The sequence below is a fragment of the Pelmatolapia mariae genome, linkage group LG10_11 (genome assembly GCF_036321145.2).
Source record: "Pelmatolapia mariae isolate MD_Pm_ZW linkage group LG10_11, Pm_UMD_F_2, whole genome shotgun sequence".
Lineage (NCBI taxonomy): Eukaryota > Metazoa > Chordata > Actinopteri > Cichliformes > Cichlidae > Pelmatolapia > Pelmatolapia mariae.
The window spans coordinates 32,648,037-32,674,813 of NC_086236.1; the positions used below are offsets into that span (position 1 = coordinate 32,648,037).

At 39.5% G+C, this 26,777-nt stretch overlaps 1 protein-coding gene across 2 annotated transcripts; it reads left to right on the plus strand.

The window, feature by feature from the left end:
* The first annotated feature begins 4,189 nt into the window (after positions 1-4,189).
* Positions 4,190-25,912, plus strand: robo4 (roundabout, axon guidance receptor, homolog 4 (Drosophila)). 2 transcript variants are annotated; one of them, XM_063488079.1, is made up of 19 exons: positions 4,190-4,460; positions 6,013-6,339; positions 10,305-10,462; positions 11,314-11,434; positions 11,614-11,752; positions 12,092-12,219; positions 13,567-13,682; positions 13,770-14,001; positions 14,084-14,205; positions 14,672-14,843; positions 14,957-15,154; positions 15,284-15,326; positions 16,531-16,643; positions 18,413-18,739; positions 18,830-18,907; positions 19,081-19,228; positions 21,626-21,856; positions 22,027-22,370; positions 24,668-25,912. In XM_063488079.1, exons 1-19 carry the CDS (start codon positions 4,400-4,402, stop codon positions 24,847-24,849), a joined length of 3,240 nt encoding a protein of 1,079 aa, XP_063344149.1. In that variant the 5' UTR covers positions 4,190-4,399; the 3' UTR covers positions 24,850-25,912. The 2 variants fall into 2 exon arrangements, with proteins under 2 accessions (XP_063344149.1, XP_063344150.1); XM_063488080.1 differs by having other exon boundaries at positions 16,531-16,628.
* Positions 25,913-26,777: the final 865 nt, after the last annotated feature.

Sequence of the window (26,777 nt, forward strand, 5' to 3'; positions counted from 1 at the left end):
GGTGGCCTTGGTATTGCACAGAACATGCTTAGCTGTTACCAAAGTCACCTGTGTTTGAATTTATCTAGAGCTTTAGAAGCTATCCCAATAGTCAGCTTTAGTTTTTAACTGCCTTGTGGCACACATATTCCGATATTCCAGGGTTTGTGGGATTTTTTTTTTCTTTTGTAATATAGGAACAATTTTTAGTCACAAAACAACCTTTGATCCTTCAAGTTGACTTTTTGGGATGTTTTTTAAAGCCAGAAATGAACATATTTGTCAGCATAGAGGTGGTGACTGATGTGAAGGCCAACAAAACGCACATCAGAAAGATGCTGCGATTCGCAGTAATTCTGGTGTTTCTATACAATGTATGATTGGTCATAACAGAAAGTGTAAAGATAACTTTTTTCTGTAGGAAACACAAGTGACAAGTGCACTTGTACAGTGCAGTCTGGATCTGACGGAGAGCAGAGTTTCCAGTCAACTTGAAAATAATTATAACCAACCTTCTGGCAAAATTCTTTATTTTTATTCACGCAGTATTTTTATACTTGTGCATAGGCAATGAAAGGCCCATCACAGGCATTAGATAAATACACTGAATATGTCTGAGTTTGGTCACAATTTGAGATTTGTTTGTCACAAATTACAGACATACTGAAAGGAACTGGTACAGAGCAGAAAAAAATGGCCCAAGCTGCTACCTATTTGTGCTTCTCTGTTTGGAAGCCCATTTGTTTTTGTTGATAGGTTGATGTAATGCAAATCAAATCAGGAGTGTATTCTTTGTGCACTCTGGGAGGCCACTCAAAGCAGGCGAACTGACTGCGTTTGAATTGCAAGCAGAACATTCTGACAAGGTTGACTTGGTACTTTTGTTTGCCTCTTGTGGGCGAGCCAAGATGATGTAGGAGACTCATACTGTGCAGACAGGCAGCTACAAATTTGCTTGGCTACTTGGCTGGTGGGAGGTTGGGTAGGGAGTGTACGGTGGTGTTGATGGTGGTATGGGGTGTGTGTGTGTGTGTGTGTGTGTGTGTGTGTGTGTGTGTGTGTGTGTGTGTGTGTGTGTGTGTGTGTGTGTGTGTGTGTGTGTTTGGGAGGGGGGGTGTTACATTAGAGCAAAGCAGTGAGAGAAAAAGGACCCTTTGTACCCATTTAGTCTTTTTTTAAGCTATTGTTTGTCAAGCGACGCAGCATTCCTCTGGTGTTATAATTCACAACTGAGCATGTGAACTTAAAATAATATTTCAGATGTGCCTTTGAGCAGTCCAAATAAAGGTTCCTCTAATATCTGACAAAATGAAATAACTTTCTGTCTGTTCTTGTGCATTTTCTGAAAGTTATAAGCCTCAGCCTCAGAATGATCAAAATAGGTCCAGTTATTCTGTATTCTGAGACCAAAGAGGAGGGAGAGAGTGAGAGCAACCAGAGTAAAAAGGGAGGGAAGAGGAGCTGAGGAATATGGAGAAACATAAATCTCCAAATAAGAAGTGGGGCGTAAGATAGGTCACATGTTGAATGTCTGTGGAGTGCCATGGTAGAGAGTAGACAGAGGGGATGGTTGATACAGGAGGAGTTGGGGAATTGCATCCTGGACCCGTAGCGTGAAGATGCGTGTCTGTGTGTGGCTCCTCTGGGTGTCCTGGTTCTGCACCTGTGCAGAGTACTCCAAGTGGTGCAAGTGCCATGGCATCGTGCCGGCAGAGCCAGGTTTAGACAAGAGGTCAAAGACCCTGTTCAAGGAGCATGCTCATCACAGTGGGGGACACCAGCACACACCTCACAGGAACAGGGCACACCGGAGAAAAGGTGAGTGCTAAACTCACAGAGCTGACAGACAGCACTCTGCTGCAGAAGAGCTGAAACTTTTCGTGCAAGACCTTTAAGTGAGAAGGTAGATGACAGCACCTTATAGGCTGGCATGTAGTGCATCTGACAGGCTTAGAGCTGCAACTAAATTTGTGATTTTAAAACAGATAAATGTCTTCTGTGTTACTAACATTGCCTTTTGCATCCTTGTTACATAAAGTGTAAGTATTGAAAATCAAAAGTCATTATAACTTTTCTTTAAAATGTTTACTTTTTTTACTCTTTTCTTTTTACATTTTAAACTCTAGATCTATAAATGCATTAAGTTAATGACCAGATAAAGCAATGTAACTGTAAATGTAATCCAAATGTTTACTTAAATCTAACTGTTTTACTAAACAAAACATATTTAAAATTTGTGATGTGTACTATATATGTCACAGCAAAAAAGTCAGTTCACAATTATGTTTAAAAGTAAGTCTCATCAAAGAGAAAACACATTGGCTGTATGTAATAAAGTCTCATCTATATTTTTTCTTCATAGTTACATCAGTTCAGATTTATTAAGTGTATTAAGATCGGCATTTCGTTGTCGTCTTCAGTCTTTAATTATTATCTTAAGCCGCCAAAAAAGACAACCTATTTTGGGTTAAATTAAGTTAATTCAGCCTTTTGTGTTGACAGTGATTGTTAATTCCTTTACAAGCGAATTTACTCTGAAGTCACATTTTGTCACATTCCTCACTACAGCTGACACATTCTTTCTTTTTTCTAATTCCTTCCCACCCTCTTTTTTGCTCATTTCCAACACCTTTTCTGACCTTTTGGTCTACAGCCTGAAAGAGGTCCCTTCCCTCCGCACATCTTGGTCCCAGCACCATTCCCATGGGCTGTGTTTTTGCAGGGGCGACTCATCCTTCATCCTCTCTAAAGCCTTTGTTGCAGGCTGAAAGCTTGCCGATGCCGAGGCCATCCAGCCTAAGTTGTTGGATCAATATAAACATCCATCACTTAGCCCCGGGCCTTTCTGACCTTCACAATGCACAGTTCACTACACAATGCTTTATTTATGTGCGCCATTAGAAAGAATGAACTAGTGGTAGTCCATTTATTTGGGAGTTGTCCTCACTGTGGAAACTTGGAAGTAACTCAGCATCAGGACTGTTTTCTGTCTTTAGAAGATGTAGTAGAACTTATTCTTATATGGCGGGGGGTTATAATCAAAAACTCAATTTTTTGTATATTTGTACAAAATCTCTAACCTGTTTTTAGTTCAGTGATTTAAGAATCTACAAAAAGCTATAGTAAAACCTACTGTGACAAAGCCTTGAAGCTGAATTGCTGGACACAATGAATTAGGAGCAGATGTACAGTTTCCTTCTATTGTTAAATAAAAACATGGAGAGATTCGGAACTTCCTGCCTCATAGGAGTGCTAGCACAAAAGCCGAAAATGGACAGCAGCTCATGATTAAATAGAAAATGTAATACTTCCTCCTCCGTTCCTTTGATTAAACTTAAAATATAATATTTAAAGGCAAAACCAAACTCTACTGTTGAAATTGATATTAATATTAGTGTGAAGTTTTGCTTGTTTGTTTATAGCAGTGTTTACAGTGGTCATCAGAAATGTATTTTCTTTTATTCTATTTCTTTTATAACTGACTCCACAGAATATAAATTACTGCTGTGAGAATCACTGGCAAATATATTTTAATTCGACATGGTTTTCATTTATTCATTACTTTCCTTTGTTTAATAGCTGGTTATATTCTGTAATATTGTGGCATGTAAAAATCCAAAGAGCGTTGCTGGTCTCAGGTATTTCTGATAGTGTTATGCGATTTACATGTTGTTGTAGTAATGAAACGTTTCTTCCACGATGACATGTGGCAAACCCTGACTTCTTTATACCCTGAATTTCTTGCAAAGTATCTGCAATAGATACAACGAGAGAAAAGAACTTACTATAACATAAAGACAGGGGACACAGATTCATTAATCTAGATAGTAGTTTGCTTCATATAATGTAGCGTTTAACTTTCTGTGGTCAGAAAAGCGGAAACAAACCTTGCCATTTTGACTACAAATTAAAATCACATGGCATATTCTTCAAAGCTAAATCCATGGAAGAATAGACAAAAATTCAGTTACTAATAGAAAGCAGTTTTATGGAATAAAGCAAATAAATGTATTATTTATTTCCAAATAATAATAATAATAATAATAATAATATTTATTTCTACGAAATATTTCACCGAAAACGGAATGTCCCGGTGAACAGAATCAACTTTCAGGGACGATTGAGCGTGCATCGAGACCTTTCGTGGTTTTATTTTGAAAACCATTCCATCAGGAAGCTAAATTTCACTGCACCTCCCAGCTGTGTGGAGTTGGGACTGCGAGGGAGTAATCGTTATAGAGCAGTAATTAAGTTTAAGATATATATATATATAGTTGCGGTAACTTTAAAACAAACAACAACAACAAAAAAACCCTCAAATGGCAATTTTGTGAAAATGAGGCATAAATGCTACGTAACAGGTTAGCTTTAAATTAAATATCAGAGGAAAGTATCCTGGTTGTTGACTTGGCTGCTCAGAATGATGAGCAGAAGTTATTTGGAGAACATATTTCTACCCGTGTTTGGAGTTCTCCTCCTCGGTAAGTACTGTTCCTGTCAACTCTTCCTGTCAACTAAACAACCTGTGTTAGAAAAGATGAGCATGCCTTTTAACTGTAATGTGTTACTTTGAATCCTTGACATGAAATGAACAGACTAAAAAGACCTAACGTAGAGTTTTGAGGGGGATGTTTGTAATACTGCTGCGGGGTCTGTGTTCAGGGTTCCACTTGCTTTAATTCTAGCAGCTTCACCAATGCACAGATAAACTGTAAAAAACTGTAAGACGATTAATGTGTCAAAGTCACTAACAGACCACACAGACCAGTTCCACAAAGAAGTGTAATGGAAAATGATCTTTCGGCAGATTTGTTGTGTGACCTCTCCTGATGAGTTTATGGTCTCAAGTTACTCACCAGTTTGAAGTGTACATATATGTATGGATCTAATTTCCACATCCTGTCTGCATTGTGCTTCTGCTGCATGAGCTGAATGGATTTGTTTTTTAAATATAGTTACAATTATAATGAATCTGTTGCCAGCTGATCTTTGGGTAAACCTCTAACAGTTTATAAATTCATAATTTGTTCCTTAGCTTGTGCAGCTTGTTTGAATGGAAATGTTGGTGATGTTCAGGAGCGTCCTGATTACAACCTACCTCCTAAGAATAAAGCATTTTAGAAATGTCCTGAGAGTGTTTTGGCCATGACATGCTGGTATTTTGACTGCATCCTCCCTTTGCTCTGAATGTGAAAGGACACAGTGACAATGAGGTTGGACAGCTTATTGTTAGCTGTAATGGGAAGGCATTTCCGCCTATAGTAAATGAAAGAACAGCTCAAGAGGGACAAGAGCTGTTTTGTTGATTGTCCTTTCCCATTTCAGACTCCCAAAATGTTGGGTCAGATTAAGATAATATTCAGTTTAGATGTGAATTAAGTTTCCTGTTTTTCTGATTATTTTCTTTAAACACAGCTGGTATAAATTACATTGAAAGCATGTGTTTTTCATAGTATAAATTAAATAAGAAGCAGCGTCTGTGCTGTAACTTGCCTTCTCAAACCTTGCTAACCTAAGATGATTTAATGATGTAATTTAACACGCTTGTAGGATTTTGTTTCTTCCAACATTTTAAGTTTTTTAAAAAGTGAGTGGTAAGTGTCTCTTGAAGATGGTCTTTTGTTCTGTGGAGGATGTCCTGTTGATGAGGGAGTTCCCGTCAGCTTTTGTTGGCCTGGATGTCCCTGAGATCCTCTGACTTCCGCTCCTGTCAGGAAGCTGATCACCATCTGTGCACCGTCTTTGGGTATCCAGTCCCATGGGAAGCTCAAAGAATGGCATTCCATTGTGACTGGCTGCAAATACACATTGTTTGTTGGTAGCAGAGCATACGTTTGTTTGTTGTGGGTTTTGCTAGTGGCTGGAACTCAGGGGTGGCGATGTGTAGGGCTGAGGTTTGCTTCTTACAGAGAAAAGTGCTGTAATTTCTACATAAACCAAATCTCCTGTAGTGAAACACACAGAAACAAAATCAGGAAATCAAAGCTAACATGAGCAGCATTGCTTAACCGATTCTCTCTTTATCCTCCTCAGGTTCCAAGGTTCGAGCAGAAGAGAGACCTCCCCGCATTGTCCACCACCCCTCTGATGTGGTGGTGAAAGTTGGCAATCCCGCCACCCTCTCCTGTCGCGCTGACGGAAGCCCGAAGCCAACTATTGAGTGGCTACGCAACAATCAGCCACTAGAGACTGCAAAGAGAGATGGCCAGCTGCAGCCGATGATCCTTTCAGACGGGAGCCTCTTCTTTCTGAGCGTGGAAGGGGGAAGACAGGGGCAGTCGCATGAGGGTGTCTATACCTGTGTGGCTAGGAACAGTGCGGGGAAGGACACCAGCCGTAATGCATCGCTGTTTATCGCAGGTGAGACTGGGACATGTGTGGCTACTCATAGGACCTGCTGTACCACAGAAAATATTTCCCTACAGGGATAAAAAGAACTGTCTGTCTAACTGACAACTAAAACACTTTGATTAGATTAGTCTTTTCATATACAAGGCTCCACAGAAATATGATGTGCATGAGGTAACCAATCAGAAGAAAGTTGGCTTAAAGGGTGGTTGGCCTTATAGATAAATGAGGGTCTGCAAGAACATCTGGTGTCTGCGTGTATGTATGAATCATGCAAAGATGCAGTCCTTAAATAATCATATAGTAGTGCAACTACACTGTAGTCATATTTCGTATTTATTTTATATTTTTACAACATATCAATAGTTGTTTGCCTTAAACATGAGTAGTAACAGCCTTAATAATTTATATAATGCATTTAAAATACAAGACCTATGAAGTGCATTACAAGACACCACACAGCATAGAAACACTGAATTAAAAGCAACATAAAGTTAAATGAAAACCAAAATGACACTGAATGTTCAAATATACAAATACTGAAAAAAAACTGAGAATAATAACAAAAAAATGACCACTCAAAGTATAAAAACTGGAGTCAAATTTTTTGCATTAGTTTTAAAAATGCACACTCAGAAACAAACTTGTTCTTGCAGTCTGTTTTAAGGTCCAATCATGTTTTCTTCTGTTGTGGGAACATCGGCCTCCCAGAGGCACAGAGTTCAAATGTTCATGACCAGTGTTGGTCAAGTTACTTGAAAAAAAGTAATTAGTAACTAATTACTGATTACTTCTCCAAAAAAGTAATCCAGTTGATACTGATTACTTATTTTCAAAAGTAATTAGTTACTTAGTTACTTTTTAAAAACATGATACACAACTTCAATAGGTAATAAAGCAATACACCTTTCATTTTCCATCATATAAAATGTAATCAAATGAAAAAGTCTCTTTTTAAAACTTGTTTTATTAGTTTTAATCCTTTAACTTTATGCACATTGCATCAAGCAAAAATTAAATTATATGCAACAGTCTTTGACTTGAAGAAATTCATTTAACATTTAAACCTATTTTCTGCATAGTCCAGCATATAAAATAAAATAATGTTTTATGTTTACACTCACTCTTTCAAATAGATGCAAGTAAAACACAGCAGAAAATAAATAAAATCAAAGAATCGGCACTGAGTCCTGTCGTTCATAAATCTATTTTCACCTGTTTAGCAGGAGTGGAGCAGGCGGAGGTTTGCCCGGTGCCGCAGTGGTCATGTCAGTGGGGGGGATCCGGGGGTTTCTCTTCTATTTTCTATTTCACATTCCCGTGGCAGCGTGCTTGGTACTTGCTCAGAAGTTTAAGGGGTTTTATTGCTGTAAAAATAAGTTTTCTTCCCACGCAGTGTACAGCAGACGCTAATGTTTTTGTCACTTTTTTCAAAATAAAACTCAAAGTAAGGTCAGTACTTCCATGCTCTCCCCCACTCTATATATTATCCATTGTTGATCTGCAAACGTCTGTTACCACGAATGTCGCACGCGCTTACATCATTGCCATGAGACACTCTCACAAGCAAAATCACGGTTTAGTAACGCATTAACACAGCGTGCTTACGGGAAAGTAACTAATGACTTTTTTTGCAATAGTAATCCCTTACTTTACTCGTAATTTGAAGAAAGTAATCGGATTACGCATTACTGCCTATCTCTGTTCATCACTAGTAAAGCTATACTTTGTGCTGCTGTATCAACTGAAACACTAATATTGGACGTCAGATTCCCACTGAAACTAAAACCTGAATATGTAGAGCATGGCTGTCAAACAGTAGGTGCCAGCATCGGCCCAGCAAAGGCTCCTATCTGGGCCAATGGACACCGTTGGAAAATGTGAAGGAGGGCATACATTTTGGACTCCATCAGGATTTTACTACTGATAAGCACCTCGCACACAGTCATTCACATTAGAGTAATGAAGTAACAGATAAGCAATTAGTTCCTTTTGTTTCACTCTCTACTTTATCAGTGTCTGTTTTTTACAATGTATCCAGTTAAAGACATAAATAAATAAAAAAAATAGGAAATATTCTTTGAATTAACGAAATTAACTAAACTTTTCTCTAATGTTACGCATTTATTTCATACAATTCAAGCCCAACAGTCATGCTGACAGAGTCCTTTCATTTACTACAGCATCATTTCTTTATCACGTAGAAAAATGGCATAGTGAGAGACGCTGTTGAAATTGCGCTTTTGTTTCCTTCTTATATTGAGATATGTCAGGGACTAAATGTGCAGACAAACTGCTTCACACTGCAAGAAATGGGATTTTCACAGGTCTGGCCCACTTTTGGGCGGTATGTGTAAAATTAATTTGATCTAGGGGGTTTATGTCTATATTTTTCACATAGTTTTATTACTGAACCAATCAAAACACATTTCCTGTCTCCTGTTCTGGTTTGTCTCTAGACTTATTTCCAACTCCATTTTTAGCAAAAATAGCAATCAGTAATGAAGTGCTTTAGCAGCTGAGATATTTGACATGCTCAGTTGCTAAATCACTTAATTGACAGTAGAATTCCTTCCAAGCACATCAGCCTTATTTCCACAGGAGAATTCTGGGTCTTTGAACATCGGAATGCTTTTTAAGCATCTATTCTCAAGTCTCGCCCGAGTACAGACAAGTGTTTGGCTGGATGCATGCATCTTAAAAATTGTTTCTAGATGCGCTTATAATTTGTTTTTCTCTAAAAAAGACAATAGATGAAACCCTAATCAGAGAACAGAGGTGGGGCAATAAAGACATCACACAGATACTCGTACAGAGAGGTGATGAAGACGTGCGTGGTTACAGTCACAGAGAGACAGTGTCAGTGTTTGCTGGAGTTAAACAGTGATGCCAGTTCACCTCAGAACCTCACTGTTTATTCATCTGGATCCCAGTGAGCTGTTGATTTAATTCAGTTCACTTCAGGTAAATTCAGCTCAGCTGGATTTATACAGCACCGCTTCACAACAACAGTCCCTACAGTATGAGGACCAGAACTCCCAACATTTCAAACCACCTGGCTCAATATCACTCCCTAAGCCGTCCTGTAACCCTTACCTATTCATCTTACTCCAGTCTCCTGTATATGGCATCACATGCTAGATCTGACTCATCAGCCTTTATATCATGAGTCACAGTCAAATTGATGGTTGTTCATGAATGTTCATTAATGCATTATTTGTAGTTAAAATAATGTATTCCTTTTTGGAGTTTATTCTATAAAACCTTCTATGTTTGTATAGATTTTCACTATGTTCATAGAATAGATATAATATATAATGATATGATTAATATAATAGATAATATCCTTCATATTCTGGTGTCTAAAATTGCAAAATGTCATGTGGGTCAACTGTGTGATTAAATAAACAGACTAATATGATTTCTGTTTAAATGAAAATTAATTCAAAATAAATGTGTTAATAGAGAAAATGTTAAAAATGTTGAGATCAAACAAGTTTTATTATAAAGTAAAAAGCAATAACACTGAAGAGGATATTTCCCCATTCAGAGGATGGTCATTTATGGTAGATGTCTGGTTATTTTACTTGAAAAAAAAAAGGTTCAGTAATTATGAGTAAAGCCCACAGAAAAGATGAATTCGAGTTGATGGGAGCAGTGAGACACATGAATTTGTCTTGCTGGAAAAGTTGCAGTACAGAGAGGAATGCCTCGCATAAAGGTTTCAGACACATTCACAAGCTCAAACTGAGAGAAAATACACTGCATGCTTGTTGCATATCTTTCTTACATGCGAGTGAGACAAGGCTGTTCTGTGGTTGAATATGAGGAAATGTTACTTTAGCCCAGCTGAGGGTTGGACAGGTGCAGAAATAGACATTTTATCTCATGCAGACAGTTTATCTCTCAGCGTATTCAAAGATCCTTTATGGTTATAGGTCTCAGGTAAGCTTAACCTGAACTCTCTGATTTTGCAGTGTTGAAGGAGGAGTTCAGTATGCAGCCTACTGATGTGGAAGTGGCAGAGGGGGAAATGGCTGTTTTAACCTGCAGCCCCCCAGTGGGACATCCGGAACCTAATGTTGTCTGGAAGAAGGATGGGCTGCCCATCAGCAGTGCTGATCATCATTACACTGTGAGCTGTCTGCCCCTAATAAATCTATTACAGCTATATAACCTGTGTAAAAATAGAATCTTACAACTGTTTGAAATGGAACTTCCCAACTATTAACAAATGCAAAGGGCACCGTCACATGATGCTTGCTCTTAAGAACTTGCACTCTGACTTTTAGCATCCACACCTTTGTGCATGTTCCAACCCTTTTAATGACCCTGCAGGACCTCTTTCAGGGCAGTTTCTATGGTAGGAAAAAGCTGGATCCAAATAGGTGAATGTCAAAACAATCCAGTATCAGTGTGAAATTTGTCATGTCGGCTAAACCAACAAACAGCAACAGAGCAGAGCATTAGTTTGACAGTAATGCTCTAGAGGGTAGAAACGGATCAGATGAGGAATACTGGCACTGAAATCAGCCTTGTAGATGCAGGTGCAGACATCGCTGTCAGATTAACATAACAACAGCAGCAGGAGGTAAATGCATAGTTCTTAAGGAAACACTGTTTGCATTGATAAGAGCGTAGTACTGGATTGAATTCATTCACTAAAAATCACCATTGTATTAAAAAAACTGGAAAAAAGTCAGATTATAAATTCTCGATAAATGCATTTGCAGAGGTTTGCCTGTGAAAGCAGGTCAGTACAAATCAATTTAGCTTTGAGGTCTAAAAAGTGCATGCTTTTACATTTCCAGCAGGGAGTTACTCCCGGTTCCACAAAGAAGTCTGATGGAAAATGATCTTCTGGCCGTTTTGTTGTGTGACCTCTACTAATGAGTTTATGGTCTCAAGTCACCAGTTTCAAGTGTACATATATGTATAGATCCTGTGTGATTTCCACATCCTGTCTGCATTGTGCTTCCGCTGCAGGAGCTGAATGGGAAGCTTATCATCGGTCCTGCAGAGAAAAGTCACTCTGGTGCTTACGTGTGTTCGGCCATCAACACTGTGGGGGAGAGGGAGAGCAGGGCAGCTCGGCTCTCTGTGCTGGGTGAGACAGGAACTGAAAACAACTCACTGTGTTAGCATCGCTAGTGTCCAATGCAATGTCAGGATTCCAAAGCAATATTACCCTCTGTAAGATTACCCTGTGCAAGTTTTCCTTTTGCAAACAAAACACTTTGATACATGCAAAGCATAGTTCTGAGTTTCTCTTCTGTTGTACTGCAGCCAAGCCCGTACTGGTGCTGAAGCCAGAAAACGTATCAGTAAGAGCGGGAGAGTCTGCCCAGTTTTACTGCCAAGCTAAAGGTGACCCTCCACCTGCTGTGGTTTGGAGCAGAGAGCAGGGACCACTGCCCAATGGCAGGTAATATAGAACCCTTTCATATGGTCACTGGCTAATATTCATTTATGCTTTATGGGTGTGGAAACATTGCAGATTGTGGCGATTTTAAGTGTTAACATTTTATGTAAGACAGACACAAAACACCAAAAAGCACTGCGCTTCAGAGCAGTCTTTGTATTTCAAATTCAAAAGTCCAAATTATTCTTAATCTTTGTCTACATCAAGCTGTTTGTTCAGTGAAGTTACTTTCCTTATATGGAGGCTTGTAAATGAAACCAGTTGAATCTCTGCTATGTCTAAATGTTGATTCTTTTAGACGAGATGAGGGGGACGTGAAATTTCAAATCCATGTGTGCACAGGTACATCGTAAACCCGGACCAGACTCTCCAGATCCATTATGTGACAGCCCTGGATGCCGGGAAGTACACCTGCACTGCTCTCAATGATGTGGGTGTGGTCACTGCCAGTGCAGAGCTACTAGTTGAAGGTGAGGTTACATGATAATGCTGTTAAAATATATCTGGTGTCATGTGTTTTACAATCACTCGATGAATGTTAAAAACACTCTGCTTCAGAGTGGGCCATCAGAATGTTTTCCTACGATTACTCTAAGTGTAGGAAATGAGTGCTTCCTTCACACAGTGACATTTCTGTTTTACAGCAGTCAGAGCCACAGTTTAGAAATGATTGTTATGATTTGATATGCTGAAACTAATTCATTTCATCATGTGGTGTCTATGACTTTAGTTGTAGTCTTCTGAATTCTGTAATTTAGACGTGATTGTAGTAAGTCCACACTTGGGAGGTAGGTTTGTGATTAGATTATTGTTCGTCTTTGTGCAAAGGTCTGCACAGAGAGAACAGTAATTTCCCAGAAAGTGCTGTAGGTTTTTTATTAAAACAAAGTGACATTATATACAGGATGCAAAGGCAGAGGTGTTTTTCATAAATTAGCTGATTTGGTCAGTAAATAGCTGGAGAATAGCAGTAACGTTAAGCACAGCTGCTCATTCTGGAGTGTAAGATCTTATAAGCTGTGGGTGTGCTTTGCTGCATACATTTGCATTTGAATGAGTTGAAGAAGTTTTTGAAACTCGTGTTGGAGTTGTCCATGACAATCAACTGTGTTTTTTGTCATGGAGTATCTGTTGTCTAACTGAAAAATAACTTACCATAATTGTATATGCAAAAATATGATGCAAAAAATACCTTAGTTCAGCTTCAGACATTATAATATGCTCACTTGCAGATACTAAAGTGCTTATGCATGCCACAGTTGTAGATATTTATTTGTCTCATACACCTTTCTGAAACAGCTCTCCATAAAAAAAATCATTATCTTTGCACTGTCCAATGCACATGATGTTAAAATGTTTACTCATAGATTTGAGCAGTTAATGAAAAATAACAGAGAGGGAACCATGTGAATCATATGCTATGGTCTTCATAACTGCAAAATCTCAGTCCATCTGAACAGCTGTGAGGGTTTAGCAATCTCCCTACCATCATCGTTGCACCAAATGAGGGTGAAGAATGATGTTTATCCTTTGGTTAGCAATTGAGGGATTTGAAGTATCAGTGGAAAGACTTTATGAATCTGTAATGTAAGTTTAGAGTCTTTAGGCAGTGGAACATGTTTGTGTTCAAAGAAACCTTGCAGTTCTATGTCAGCGGTAGATTCTTGCTGTGTGAATGAATTCATGAAACAAGTATGCTCTAGGCTAACGTTGGCTAGTGAATTTTCACTGCACAATCTGGCCAGCAACAGAGAGGTCCTCACACACTGCTGCAATCATCTGTGGTTAATGCAATGGGTTTGAATTTGTGTTTCCAGAGGCTGCCAACACTAAGCAGAAAGACCTCCACAAAGAGCTGTCATCCCTGCGTGTGATTCTGGAGAACATCACCGTCATGGCCCCTGATTCTAACATGTCCTTCGTACAGTGGAAGGTAAGGGAAAGCTGTTGCACCACGTGTCTAAAAGAATGCAGGAGTATGACACGTACACGATCCACATTGTATTTTCTCCCTGACCAGCTCCAGTCACTCCCAGCGCAGCCGCATTACCTTGATGGCTTTGAGGTTCTATATCGCTCTCTGCTCACTGCCAGCTCAGACTGGGCAGCAGAGAAGGTGACATTCCCCAGCTTCCAGGCTCAGGTGGGCCCCCTAAAGAGAGGCTACAAATATGATTTCAAAGTTCGGCCTTATGGCAGCGGCTTATATGGGAGGGAGAGCAACACCCGGCACCTGAGAGTTTCTGAGACAGGTGACAAAGGTTTTTACTTTATCTTTGTGATGTGAGAATATTCATTGTGTTTTGCTGGTAATAATAAGTGCTCTGTTTACAGTGCCCAGTGCCTCTCCTCGGGCTGTGTCAGTAACAGTCAATCATGAGCAGAATAACACCATCCATCTGAGCTGGGAGCCTCCTCCTCCTGTAACCCACAATGGGATCTTACAGGGATACCAGGTAATTACAGTAGGACAGCACGACACAGTTGTCTGCTCAGCAGACTGTTGAAACCTTCAGGGAAACATAAATCCTTACAGATTGTAATGAATCATGCTGGAGTCATTTTAAGAGGAAAACATGGGATACAAACAGTCCTGCATACAAATATATGGAAGAATTAATCAGCAAGTGGAACAAGAAACAGATTAACCAATCACTGTGCACTAAGATTCTGAGGCAAACTTTGTGATGGAAGAAATGTGTTGTATTGTAGACATATTAAATATTAAATAAAGAAGAGCACATGGTTCTTAGTAGGAATGTTTTATTCTGTTATAACTGGAGTCTCAGTTACTGGTATGTCCATGTGGAGCAGCTGATGAATTGTTTAGTGATTAAAGCTTTATCCACACAAATGATTTTGATCATGTTTGGGGTGGATACAAGCTTCAATCTCACTCTTAAAGATGCAAACTTTCTTCAGGTGTGGTGTGTGGAGCCCGAAGAGCAGCAGTACCAAAACTGGACGGTGGATAGTAGCCAACTGAGCCTTCATATCTCTAGCCTCAAACAAGGGAAGCAGTACTGGGTCACCATAGCAGCAGTCAATGGGGCTGGAGTAGGAATGCTCAGTGACCCTCATGGATTTGTCATCAGTGAGCAATACAGCTGTCAACTTTTTATTTCTGTATCAGGACAGATAAAGACCAGCGTGTGTTCTCAGACTGGGTTGTATTCATTCATAATGTGCTTCCATTCTGCTGCTCAGACTCACAGTTAGGTGGACTACCCGAGTCAGATAGCCAGAGGCGGCGTTTGTCTCCGGTCCTGGCCTTTCTTCAGGACCCTGTGTTGCTCGGCAGCATCGGAGCCGTCTTGTGGTGTGTTCTGATGGGTGCAGCGATCTGTCTCTTCAGACGCCACAGCAGGACCGGTCAGCTGATACCAAGACCTGGCAAGGCTAAAGGTATGAGTTTAAGGCTTTAATGTTCACCATAGTAAAAAGAAAAGGCTGAACCCCAATACACCCACAAAGGCTTTGTGATAAACAATAATATGCATATTTTGTTGATACTATATTTTCCTTTATTTTTAGGTTTGCGAAGACTAGCCAGTGAAGATCTCATTATAAAACACAGGTAAAATGAAAAGAAGATGCATATTTGATTCTGTTGCGACAATAAAGTGACAGGAATACATTCAAACCACTAAAAGCAAGTGTGGATGAATCATCTTTACATTCATTCAAGTAGTGTCTTGAATGTATACAAACCACTTTGAATTATAGTCAGCAAGTCAGCTTTTGAAGTCTTGGTAAGACAGCTGGTTAAATGTAATACATTCATTCTCTTAGATGTTTGTTTACAGACAAAAAAACACCTGCTTTTAGTTGATGGTGCGTTGAAGAAGCACAGGGAGTAAGCAGTAGGCTGAACAGAAGCAAAATCTGTTTTCACCACCTAAAAGTATTCACCTGGAAAAAAAAGTTTCGGTAGGGTAAAGGAGGGAATATCTTTACTTTTTTTTGGGGGGGGGGGGGGGGGGGGGGGTAGTGTAGGTACAAGGTAGAGCAGATCTTCTGCCTATCGGAAGGTTGATGGTCAGATCCTTATCTTAATGACTAAGCATTTTTGGACAGGATACTGAACTCTCTGTAATGCGTTCATCTGTGAATGTTAGTGAAAAGCACTACGTAAGAACCAGTCCTCTTTACTTTTCCTCCATCCAGTACTTTCCTAAATCTATCTTTGTGAGCTTTAGAGGGAAAGACTCCTTTTGCTGACTCAATACTTTACACAGGAATTACTGAGTGACCTAACCCTTCGAAACATGAGCATCACAAAATATTGAACAGAAACCACCAAATGGTGTTACAACTTTTAGTAGAAAATAAACTCACCAACCCCTCGATGGGTGCATTCACTCTAAAATAAAGTTAAAAATTGTTCCAACTTACCTTCATTTTTTTTCTCTTGCTTCCATCGTTGCATGGTTTGCAGTACTGCTGCCTTCTTATTCAAACTCGGGATGTGCCAGCCTCTGACATGACTATGGTTAGGTAAATAATAGAGCACCACTGCTTCTTATATAACGCTTTTCTACTCTGAGCACTTAAAGCGCTTTACATAACTCGCACAAGCACTTCTCCTACCAAACATTCACACGTATTCATATGAAGCAGCTCAGGGTTAGTAGCTTGCATGCAGACTGGAGCAGACGGGGATCGAACATGCTTCATCTTCCCCTCCACTGTCAGAGTGTTTTGTACAGCATAAAAACATCTCTAATATTTGACGTTTGGTTACACCGAGTTCATTTTGGTTTGATTTGGTTTCTCTCCAGGATGGCAGCTCCAGATTCACCGTGGATCCCCGGAGGCTGGAGACCTTCTTTGAGTCAAAAGTACCATGACCTATGGGCCCAAGGTCAGCATCACCCAGGTATCCGAAGCACCAGTGAGTATGGACTGCAAAATAGTAGACTGATGATGACTTCTTTCTCCCTCAAACTGCTGTCCTACAGCAGACCTGACTAGATTTACTTGTTTGGGTTCGTGGTGACCTCTTAAAATCCACCAAAGATTTTTTGCTTACTGTTGAGGAAACGAAAAAAATCAACCAATGATTCTGATGATGCTACATAAACTGTTTTCAGATGTCATGTAAAACAATCTGGAGAATTAGGTTAGGACATTGTCTGAAATCGTGCTGCTGGCTTGAATTTACTGGACTACAACATGTGCTATTCTCACATAGACATTACACTGTATATAACATTGTATGTACACGAGAGGCGTGTGGTGACTGTGGTACAGAAAGGCAGTTTAGAATCAGAATACTTTATGAATCCCTGAGGAAATTATTTGGCTACATTTGCTTCAAGACAATAACAGTAACAGACTGAACTAATTAAATAATACAATATATATTACACAGTTTACAAAATATAAGACATGACTTTAATATATACAAATTGCTCAAACAAAAATGAAATATATATGATTGATATTCTATTTTCACTGTAAACAGAAAAACCTTCTCCATCGGTGTTAAAAGAATTACGAATATTGAGCTCATTTTAAGTACTTTATATTCTGTTTAATGTTCAGCATCACCTTTTTTTAATGCATATGTTTGTATCATGGCTGTCCTTTGAGGACCAGAAGAGTATCTATGGAAAAAAAGTATTGTGTAGAATTTTTCAGTACATTAAAAATATTTTAAATTGTATTCAAATTTATTAATAACAACAGATCAGATGAATTAAAAGGTTTGAGTCGTGTGTGACATGGTAAACTATCAATATCTATGTGGGGAATTTAAATATTAATGAAAATGACTGTGGAGCACAGCAGGTGGGCAAACATTTAACTGGATGTTAATTTGAAACTGTTCTGATGCTGAATTACCAAAGCATGTTTACTGGCTAATGCAAACTGCGTTTTCATACAAAGTGGAGATCCTAGCTGATTCCAGAGCAGTGACAGCTGAGCCGGTATACTTTGTGCTCAGTTTCCAGTGAGCATAAGCACAGCTTTCAGTAACAATACCTAAATGTAGCCACAAGATGGCAGTAATGTAAAGACTGGATCCAAACATGGGAGGAGCTTTATGACAGCACTGTTTGAGATGAACAGACACATTTATGTAGAGCTTCTTTTATTGACCATCTTTAGCTTCCTCACATCCACAGTCATTTTAGAATATCCAGTTAACCCAGTATGCATACCTTTTCACTATAGGAGGAAGCCAGAATACCTAGAGGCACAGGGAGACCATGCAAACTCCACAGAGTAGCAAACTCCAGTTGGGGTCCAAACCAGGAAGTGACACTGCTAACCACTTTATGGCTGTGCCACATGAAGCTGCAAGAAGGGAAAGCAGCAGCAAGACCCAGAGTAGAACAGAACAGGCCTTAATGTCCACAGCTACTACAGTGATTAGAAAGACAAAGCCTGAAAAGCCTGGTTGTAGAACAGCTTGAAGGTCCTACATCTGTAAGATTCTTAGGCATCTGTGTGCAGGCTAAAGCCGCTCAGATAGTTCGTCTTATATAAGATTTGACAGCTGTGTTTGTTCAACTCATTCCTGGGATTACTGCCGAGCTTGACTTTGTGGCCCAATGTGTGAAACATAGAAACCTTTTAAACCCATACAGTATTTTGCAATTTGGGATGCAGCCTTTTGTTCTACTTGTGTTCTTATAAATCTCTCTGTTTTCTTAGGCCTCCCAGTCTCATCCAAGAAGGACAGCAGCTGCCTGGAGTCGACCGTTCCCATTGTGACCGATAGCTGCGGTGTCTACGGCACCTTTTACGTGGACCTCATGGGCAGTGGTCTTAAGACCTTCAACAGTCCGGGACGTGTCACTAAAATGTCTCATGGTTTGCCCCACAAAGAAGGAGCCGAAACTATCCAGATATTTACTCACCCTGCCAGCAAGCCCTCACCCATCATCAGCAGGGAGGCTCTGCCATGGAAACAGGCCATACGACCCCAGCCCAAGATGGGTGTGCTAAGGGAATCATGGGAAAAGAACCACAGCAAGCAAGGTAGATATGGAGCAGTGGATAGCTGGAAATGCAGTGTTAATTTCTTTCTTTCTTGAGTAACGTGAATTGGCCAATTGGTTTTCTCCACAGAGCTGCAAGCAGTGAGCAGTGTCCCTATACTTTCAACAAGAACCCAGGGACATAGTCACATACCAGCTCTCCAGCACGGTACTTTAAATCTGTGTAATTAAATCATTATTGTCCACAAACCTAGTGGATGTGTAAGAAACATTTTGTACACAGATCAAACTTTTTTGTAGTCACGAAATTTAAAATGATACTTATAGAATCTGGAATAAAAGGAATTATTGGATAATTATACTTTGCTATGGTGTATCCAGGTGGACATCCAGACAGTGGTAAACCTGTGGGTTGTCCTCGTCTGCTGCATTACTCAGCATCACTACATCTTATGGACATGTTGCTGCCCCCTCCCCCAGTACCCACCGAGGACGCCACTGACACGCAAAGCCTCACCTCAGATGGAGGGTGAGATAAACACTGAGACTGGGCGTTAGAGGGTTGAATGGAGATATTGTTCTGGAAAATGCAGGTGCTGTGTAGAAGGGGAATAATGAAAAAAAAAACAAAACAGATTTAGTTGTTTCTGACTCCTCATCAGCAACTGAAAAATTAGACTTGACAATGCAGGTTTTCAGATAACCCTATAAAAACCAGTGTATACGTCTGTCTTTAGAATAGTTTAGTTGGCATAAAGGTAGTATATTATCTATATAATACAGGATATTTCCTTCCTATAGTACAGCTAGAATGCAGACTACCTTCAACTCTAAGGCAGGCTGTGAGTTTGTTTGTTCAGGTACTTTTGAAGAGTAACAGTAAACTCTTCAACAGTAAAACCTCTGTTTTTGTAACCTCTCCAATTCCACTGATAAAAACAGAATGTATTTACTAATCTGTAGCAGACACTAGCTGTCACTGTCACAAAGCGATGTGAGATTAACCTTAATATGACCCTCAAGTCAGTTTGGGACACACTGTTCAAACTCTGAAATTGTTAAATAGATGTGATTGTGGTTCACTCAGTTGGAAGGTAATATGCTTTAGTTTTGTCACAGTGGGAACTTTGAGCCATCTGAAAATGTTAGCTAGCTAGACCAGAATGAAAGACTGAAATTCAGTTCAGTTTTATTTACATAGCACCAGACGACAACAACAATTTCCTCAATTCACTTTATATTGTAAATATCCTACAACAGTACAAATCCTCCCACCTTCTCTCATACCTCCTGGATATGTCCTGCCCCTCTGGTTGCAAAGCATTACAGTAGTGTATATTTTAATATTTCTTTCTATGCAGTGTTTCAGTTGTTTTATGCAAATAACTAGAAGAAATGTTAAAAAATCAAGCAAAGTTTTCCTGCTTCCTGCCATGTATCTTCTATTTTTTTAGCCTTCCATTAATGGCCAGCGATGACTTAGACTTCCGTCCTTTGAGTATGTTTCTGTCCCAGAAAGTGCCCACTTTAGTGGAAACACTTAAGGAGAACAATGATAAGGATCCTATTTGCAGATATGTGTAACACTGAGTTTAAAACACAGGACACAAGAAGACTGCTAGTTTGGAAGGGTAACCAGTAAAGTTGTCATTAATTGATGACACCTTGTATATTTATAATTGTGGTCGTTACTGATCCCAGTACTTCCAGTAATTAAGCTGCCTGATGCAGAACATTTTGATCATTTCAACTACTTGTTTATTTTTGTAGTAGTCTATTCTGTATTAGTTTAGTATTGAAGGACCTCAGGGAGTTGTTTCAGATATTGGTTTGCATGGACATAAATGAGGATGAACTGATTTATTTTGTTAGTTAAAGGCTTCTTTGACATCGTGTCACATATTAAAGGATTAACTCAATATTTCATAATTAGGAAGAAATTCACTAAATTGTTGAATAGAGTCAAATATTTGTTTTGTTTTTTTTAATTTGCAGAAGTCAAACGCACAGATCAATGTTCAGCTGCATGTTAAAGAAATCTTTTATATTCTCTGTACTTGCTTACGAAGCATTACACTATATCACTTTGTTGCTGATGGTTAGTCACTAACAGACATACCAGGTTCACTGACTTCTTGTGCTCTCTGTTTAGCACTCTGCTACAAGTCACTTCCTACAAGTCACTGTGTGAATGTGTGTGTGAATGGGTGAATGACTGAATGTAGTGTAAAGCGCATTGGGGTCCTTAGTAAAGCGCTATACAAATACAGGCCATTTACCATTTACCATTCCTGTGTAGGAACCTAATTACTATACAGAGCAGAAAAGTCAAAGCTCTGAAGTTTTTTTTTTGTTTTATCATATTTGAATGGTTATTCTTTTCTTTATGTAGTTGGTAGACTTTTATGTATAGAAAGGTACAAAGATAAAGACAGCTAAGAATAAGCTTATTGGCATGAATAGTGTTTGTGTCTGACCTCAGCAGGACAACTGAACTCTTATATACTGTAGTTCTGTTATGTAGCAAACCTCACTTTATATATATGTTTGCGAATTGATTAAATAAAGGAGATAAAGACAGCAACAACAATTTTTATGAAGAAGTGGTGGTTCACTTTATTAACTTAGCTATCTAATGCCATTTCACATTTTCATAAATATATTTTATTTTAAAAAAAACTTCCTGTGACTATGAATTGCAGCTACGAGCACTTCTAACCTCAATAAAATCATACATTAAGTCTTACATGATATATTTTGTTAAGCTTGTGTTACGTTATGTTTAACAAAATGTGAGAAGAAAGCATAAAAATCAGTGATACCATTTATACAGTCTGATGTATACAGTGGTTTCCTGTATTTATAAAGGTTGTTTGACAGAAAAAAAAAAGACACAAGTCTTACAGTCTGTTTGCGTCTCCCTCAGCTCTAGTCGTTCCACAAAGCTAACAATGGACATGGGCTCTCTTCAGTCAGTGTGTCCTGCATCAGGCCCCCATGGACAACTGGGACCCAGCAACAAGAACAGCTGCCCATCCTACAGCCACCTGTCCACTGCATTATCTTCTGTGTCACAGAGTAATGAACAGGGCAGCATGCTGACAGCACAGGAAGCTGCCGAGTACCTGGAGCTCACTCCTAAACCAGAGAGATGCAGGTAAAGCGATAATGAATCCATTTAAAGTCAGCACTGAGCAGAGGTGAACACTATAATGACTATTCCATGATATTATTCTGCGTATCGGCTTAGTTTCTCCTGTATGCAGCCTACATACAGATGCATGCACAGTTACTGTAGCTGACCATTCTGCTCCTTTGTGTCAGCAGTGCCCTGCCAGAGCAGCGTCCTTCCCTGTCCCATCATTTTGCCTCGACGCTGAATTACATCTGCGGGCCGACTCGCTCTGCTCAGGTCCACGACGCCTTCACTGAGCCCGAACCTCCATTAAATAGTCTCCGTCGTGCCTGCCGTCAGAGCTCGCCTTCCTCCTGCTACAGCGAATGGGACAGCTCTCTGTGGAACACGATCAGCTCAGTCATGGACAGCAACCTGTCCAGTGCTCGCACCAGCCTCATCAGCTCCGTGGACAGCTGCTACACTAATGACAGTGCCAACTTTGCTCATCTCCTGGCCATGGCAGCGGAGAGCATGAGCGGAGCCTCTTTGTCAGGTAAACAGGAGAAATGTCACTTTTGAAATAGGAAAATCAGTTGTGGCAAAAAATTTTATAAAAACATCCGTTTTCATGAGATGATGGTGGAAATGAATGAGATTTAACTACGCACAGTTATGTGAGCTTTTTTGAATGACCAGTTAACCTAACTCCACGGCACTTAGTGGGTGGGGTTAAGTTATAAAATACTAGTAAAAATACTATTTAAAAAACTACAGAACTCCCACAAGTGATCCTGTGGAGTTTTTTTTTAATCTGCTACTTTCAACAAATTGTAGTCCTGAACCATAAGTGTGTTCAGTGTTGTCACCCATCTATATTTTGTCTGTTTTAAACTCATTTACTCACGAAAACATTTGTTTTTAAAAAGTTTATATTTTAAGAAAACAGTTTGGAGGCTGCTTTCTGAAGGATTAGTTTTAGTTTTTATAGTATCAGGACAAATGATACCTAAGAAGAAGAAATACCTAAGTCAGCATAAACTGTGGCTCATAGTTTTTACTAAAGGACTAACAGACTCATGTTTATGTCGTACTTTTTAGTTCATTCATTCATTTAGCACTTTAGTCTATGCCCTAAGCTTTTGCTAATTATTAGACGCACACACTCTAACAAGTGTGTGTCTCATTTTAGCATGTGGACTCGAGGAAACAGGGGATCAAACCACAGACCTTCAAAATAATAGAGGGTCAAGTGTACCTCCTGAGGCACAGTGGAGCCCTGTAGCACACAGAACTTATACAGAGCAGTGTCTCAATACACTGACAAGTGTTGTTAGCAAGTGTGTAACTCTTCGTTGGTTTGGTTTAGTTCATTCCTACCAGTGACTCCTCATAAACTGCTCTATCCTTTGGAGCATTATTATTTATTTATGAATGATAAATAAACAAAGATCAAATGATTCAGTTACTAAAAAAACACTTTGAACTTTGAAATGATAAAGTGTAGTTGCCAGCTGATGTGCTGTTGTCTCATAGTACAAAGGTTCAGGTTCCATGTGCAGAATCACTGATTTTTCATGTGACATAAACAAAGCTGTGAGCTGCTGCTTTTAGTCACTATTGAAATGGATGAAACCAAACAAGCGCAAAACCACTTTCCCCCACTAGATGGGGCCTTTCATCTATGAAAGATGCTCGATGGTAAGGCAGAGCAGCCCTAAGTTGGTATGGAGGGTTACAATGTTGTGAAAATGCTTTGTGGAAGTAGCTTGGCCTCTCTGGCCTTCTTCGTATGTTTCTGATGTCTCACTGTGTGCAGAAACGTGTCTGAGCAGACTTTCTGCTTTGGTCCATGTGCCTCCTGTGCAAAGACAAAAACTCATTCAGTCTAATATCTAGTGGCACCAGGCAATTACTTAGGGACCTTTCAGCAGATTGAACCTCCAGATGAGTCATCTACATCCCTCTTTGTCAACTCATCAGTCACCCTGCCCTCCCTTGGGGTCTGTGCAGCTTTATTCTACTCACTACACTCACTTTTGGCAACGTTCTGCCTTGGCTGATTTTCACAGTATCACACAGTATGAAAACTCTTGAAGTGGCTTCTCTGCAGCTGATTATGTTCCCTCACAATTACTCCGAGTTACTTTGAGTACAAAGCTGTGGATCACATGCAGCCAGCTGACACCAAACCGTACCCGTTTTTAACATTTGTGCAATGATGGAATCAGGTCATGGGTTCATTTTATTGTATGTCAAGTGAAATTTTCTGGGTGTTCAGGACATCCTATCAGTTGTTTTTTCAGTAACATTTAAAATATTTTGCTTTACAGTTACCAATAAAAAATAAAGTCTGTGCAGTTAAGTGCACACACAGGTTCAGTGTACTTATCTGAGACCTAGCTTGAAGGGTACAGTGTGGATTAATCCTAAGAAAACAGCAGGAAGAGGCTTGTCACAGATTGGTGCACTTTCACACTCTCACATTAATTGGCAGAGCCTGTATAGCTTCAAGGCTTCAGCGTCATTTTTGTGTTTTTTCTGGATGTGAGCTCGGAGCTCTTTGAAATTTGTTGCTACCACTGGACTGCACAAAGTGGTTGGTGTGAATTGGCTCAGTTTGCTTTAGAGCCTCAAACAAATTAGAAAAGTTTTATTTTCAGGGACAAACTGCTGCTTCAAAGGAGCTTCGAAATGTTCGTTTCACCCCTGAGAATCATCATGAAAGGTGCTCCTCAGAGGGCTCGAAATGTTTACTCTTGCTTCTCCGAAGGCAAGTAGAGTTTCATGCGCGCACACACAGACACATGCTTGATATTGAAATGTCAACATGTTGTCCTCTCCTGTGTTTAGATTTCTCTCCGCCTGCCTCCCCCCTCAGCGCCTTGTACCCATCTTTCCATGCGGAAGGCGACTCATTCGGCGAACTGGAGCCTGTTTCTGCGTGGGACTGGAGCATGGCCTGGATGGAGGAAGTGGAGGCCCAGTACTCAGAACACTATCCTGGCAGAAACACCAGACCCTTCAACAGTTAGGGACTCTGCTACAATGGTGACTGAACTACCACAGCTGAAGTTTAAGAGCTGCAGATACACCTCCCAAGACCAAGGGACAGACACTGATCCATTCACGTTCTCAGAAGTGTTGGTAACAGTTACGCGGTTGCGTTTATTCAGGTTTTTATTTTTGTTTCTGTCCTATCTGGTTTCATATAGCTCATACTGTATATGTTTGGGACACCTTCGCAGGCAGATGCATGCCTCTCTTATTTTAAATACTTCTCCCCACTTATCTCAGGGTAGCATCCTTGAAATGACTTCCACAGAGTCGAAGAAGTTCTCTTTTTTCCTTCTCTACATCCTTTCCGCTCATTAGAGAAACAATAATGAGATACTTCCCTCAGGATATTCTCACCCAGTGTGTTTTGAAAAGGCCAGAGAGATGCAAAGGCAGGATGCTAGATGGTCAGAAAGCAGTCATTAGGCAGAAATCCTGTGCTGGAGGTTCCCTCTCAGCACGTCTGTATTTTTTGCAGGACATTTTATTTGGTGCTGAAGTCGTATGAGACAGAGGATTTCACTGATCAAACATGTGTATGTATGTATGTATATATATATATATATATATATATATGTATATATATACACATATGTATATGTGTATATATATATATATACACATATGTATATGTGTATATATATATGTATATATATGCAGCATATTAAGCAAATGTTATTTAAAGAAATCCAAGACACTGCATGTCCTGAGTTTATTGTTGTTTTTATAAACCCTGTTTGCAATAAGCTGTAGGTCATAGATACAGAACTAGGAAAAAAAGTTAAAGTAATTAATCGAGTTAACCTTTTATCACCAAATACCTGGAACTGTAGTAAGATTTGAAGTATTTAAAATGAAAATGCTGCGTGCATAGTTTATCCTTTTATATATGCAGGTATTTCACTAATTCTAGCAGAAATGTACTTGTATTTTGAATTTTATTTTGTTCACATGACATTGCAGATGGTTTTATAGTTTGGTAGAAAGTAATTTTATTGATTGAAAGCCACAAGAATAAGTTGTGAAATAAAATCATTTTTCTACTCAACAATATTTCACTGAAGCTGCTTTTCCTTTGACATTAGTAGTAACAAATCAAGCTAAAATGATCTTCATATGCTCCTTAAATAGTATATTGATGAAATTGTATTAATACCAGTACCATTATTGATTCTGTTTATGGCTTCCCTCATTGATTCCTGTTCACAGACACATTACAAACACTAAAAGTCTTGCTGTGTGCATGTTCTCAGTCATATGACGACTCCGTGAATTGGTTCTTAGTCATCAGAAATTTGAGCAGCCTGAGTGTGAGTTGGCTAACTTCAGACTGCCCCTCTTTGGCCTGTGGGCTGGATTTTTAATTGACCTCCTGCTGTTCTTCATAGCTGTGCAGAGCAGGAAGGGTGATGTATAGAACTCATCTGTTTGGCTTGAGTAACCAATAATGCTGCTCTACCTGATATTGGCTTCTAATTACAAAGCCACTGGAGAGAATAATTAAAGCTTAATACGTCTGTGTTTAGACGGGAACAGGAAGAGTGTAATTTTTAACTCTCCCACACTCTTCCTGTGGTGTCTCCCTGGAGATTGTGGAGATTATGTTGCAGCATTTTGACTTGATGTTTCAGTCAAAGTTCAGCTTAGTTGACGAGGAATCGGATTCCCTCAACGACTTTGAGTTCTGGATGAGTCAATAGAGCCACAAATCACAGTATGCTCCTTTTATTTGCTTTTTCAAATGTAACCCACATCTGTGTTGCCCTGGTCAAATCAAACTGGGACTGCAGAAAGCTAAGAGCCGTTTTGCTGTCTGTTCCATTTCTAAGCTGCACAGTAGCAAGCGCGTCAGGATCAGAATTAATGTGTGGAGTATGAAGAAAAAAGTGTGGGGCATGAGGCACAG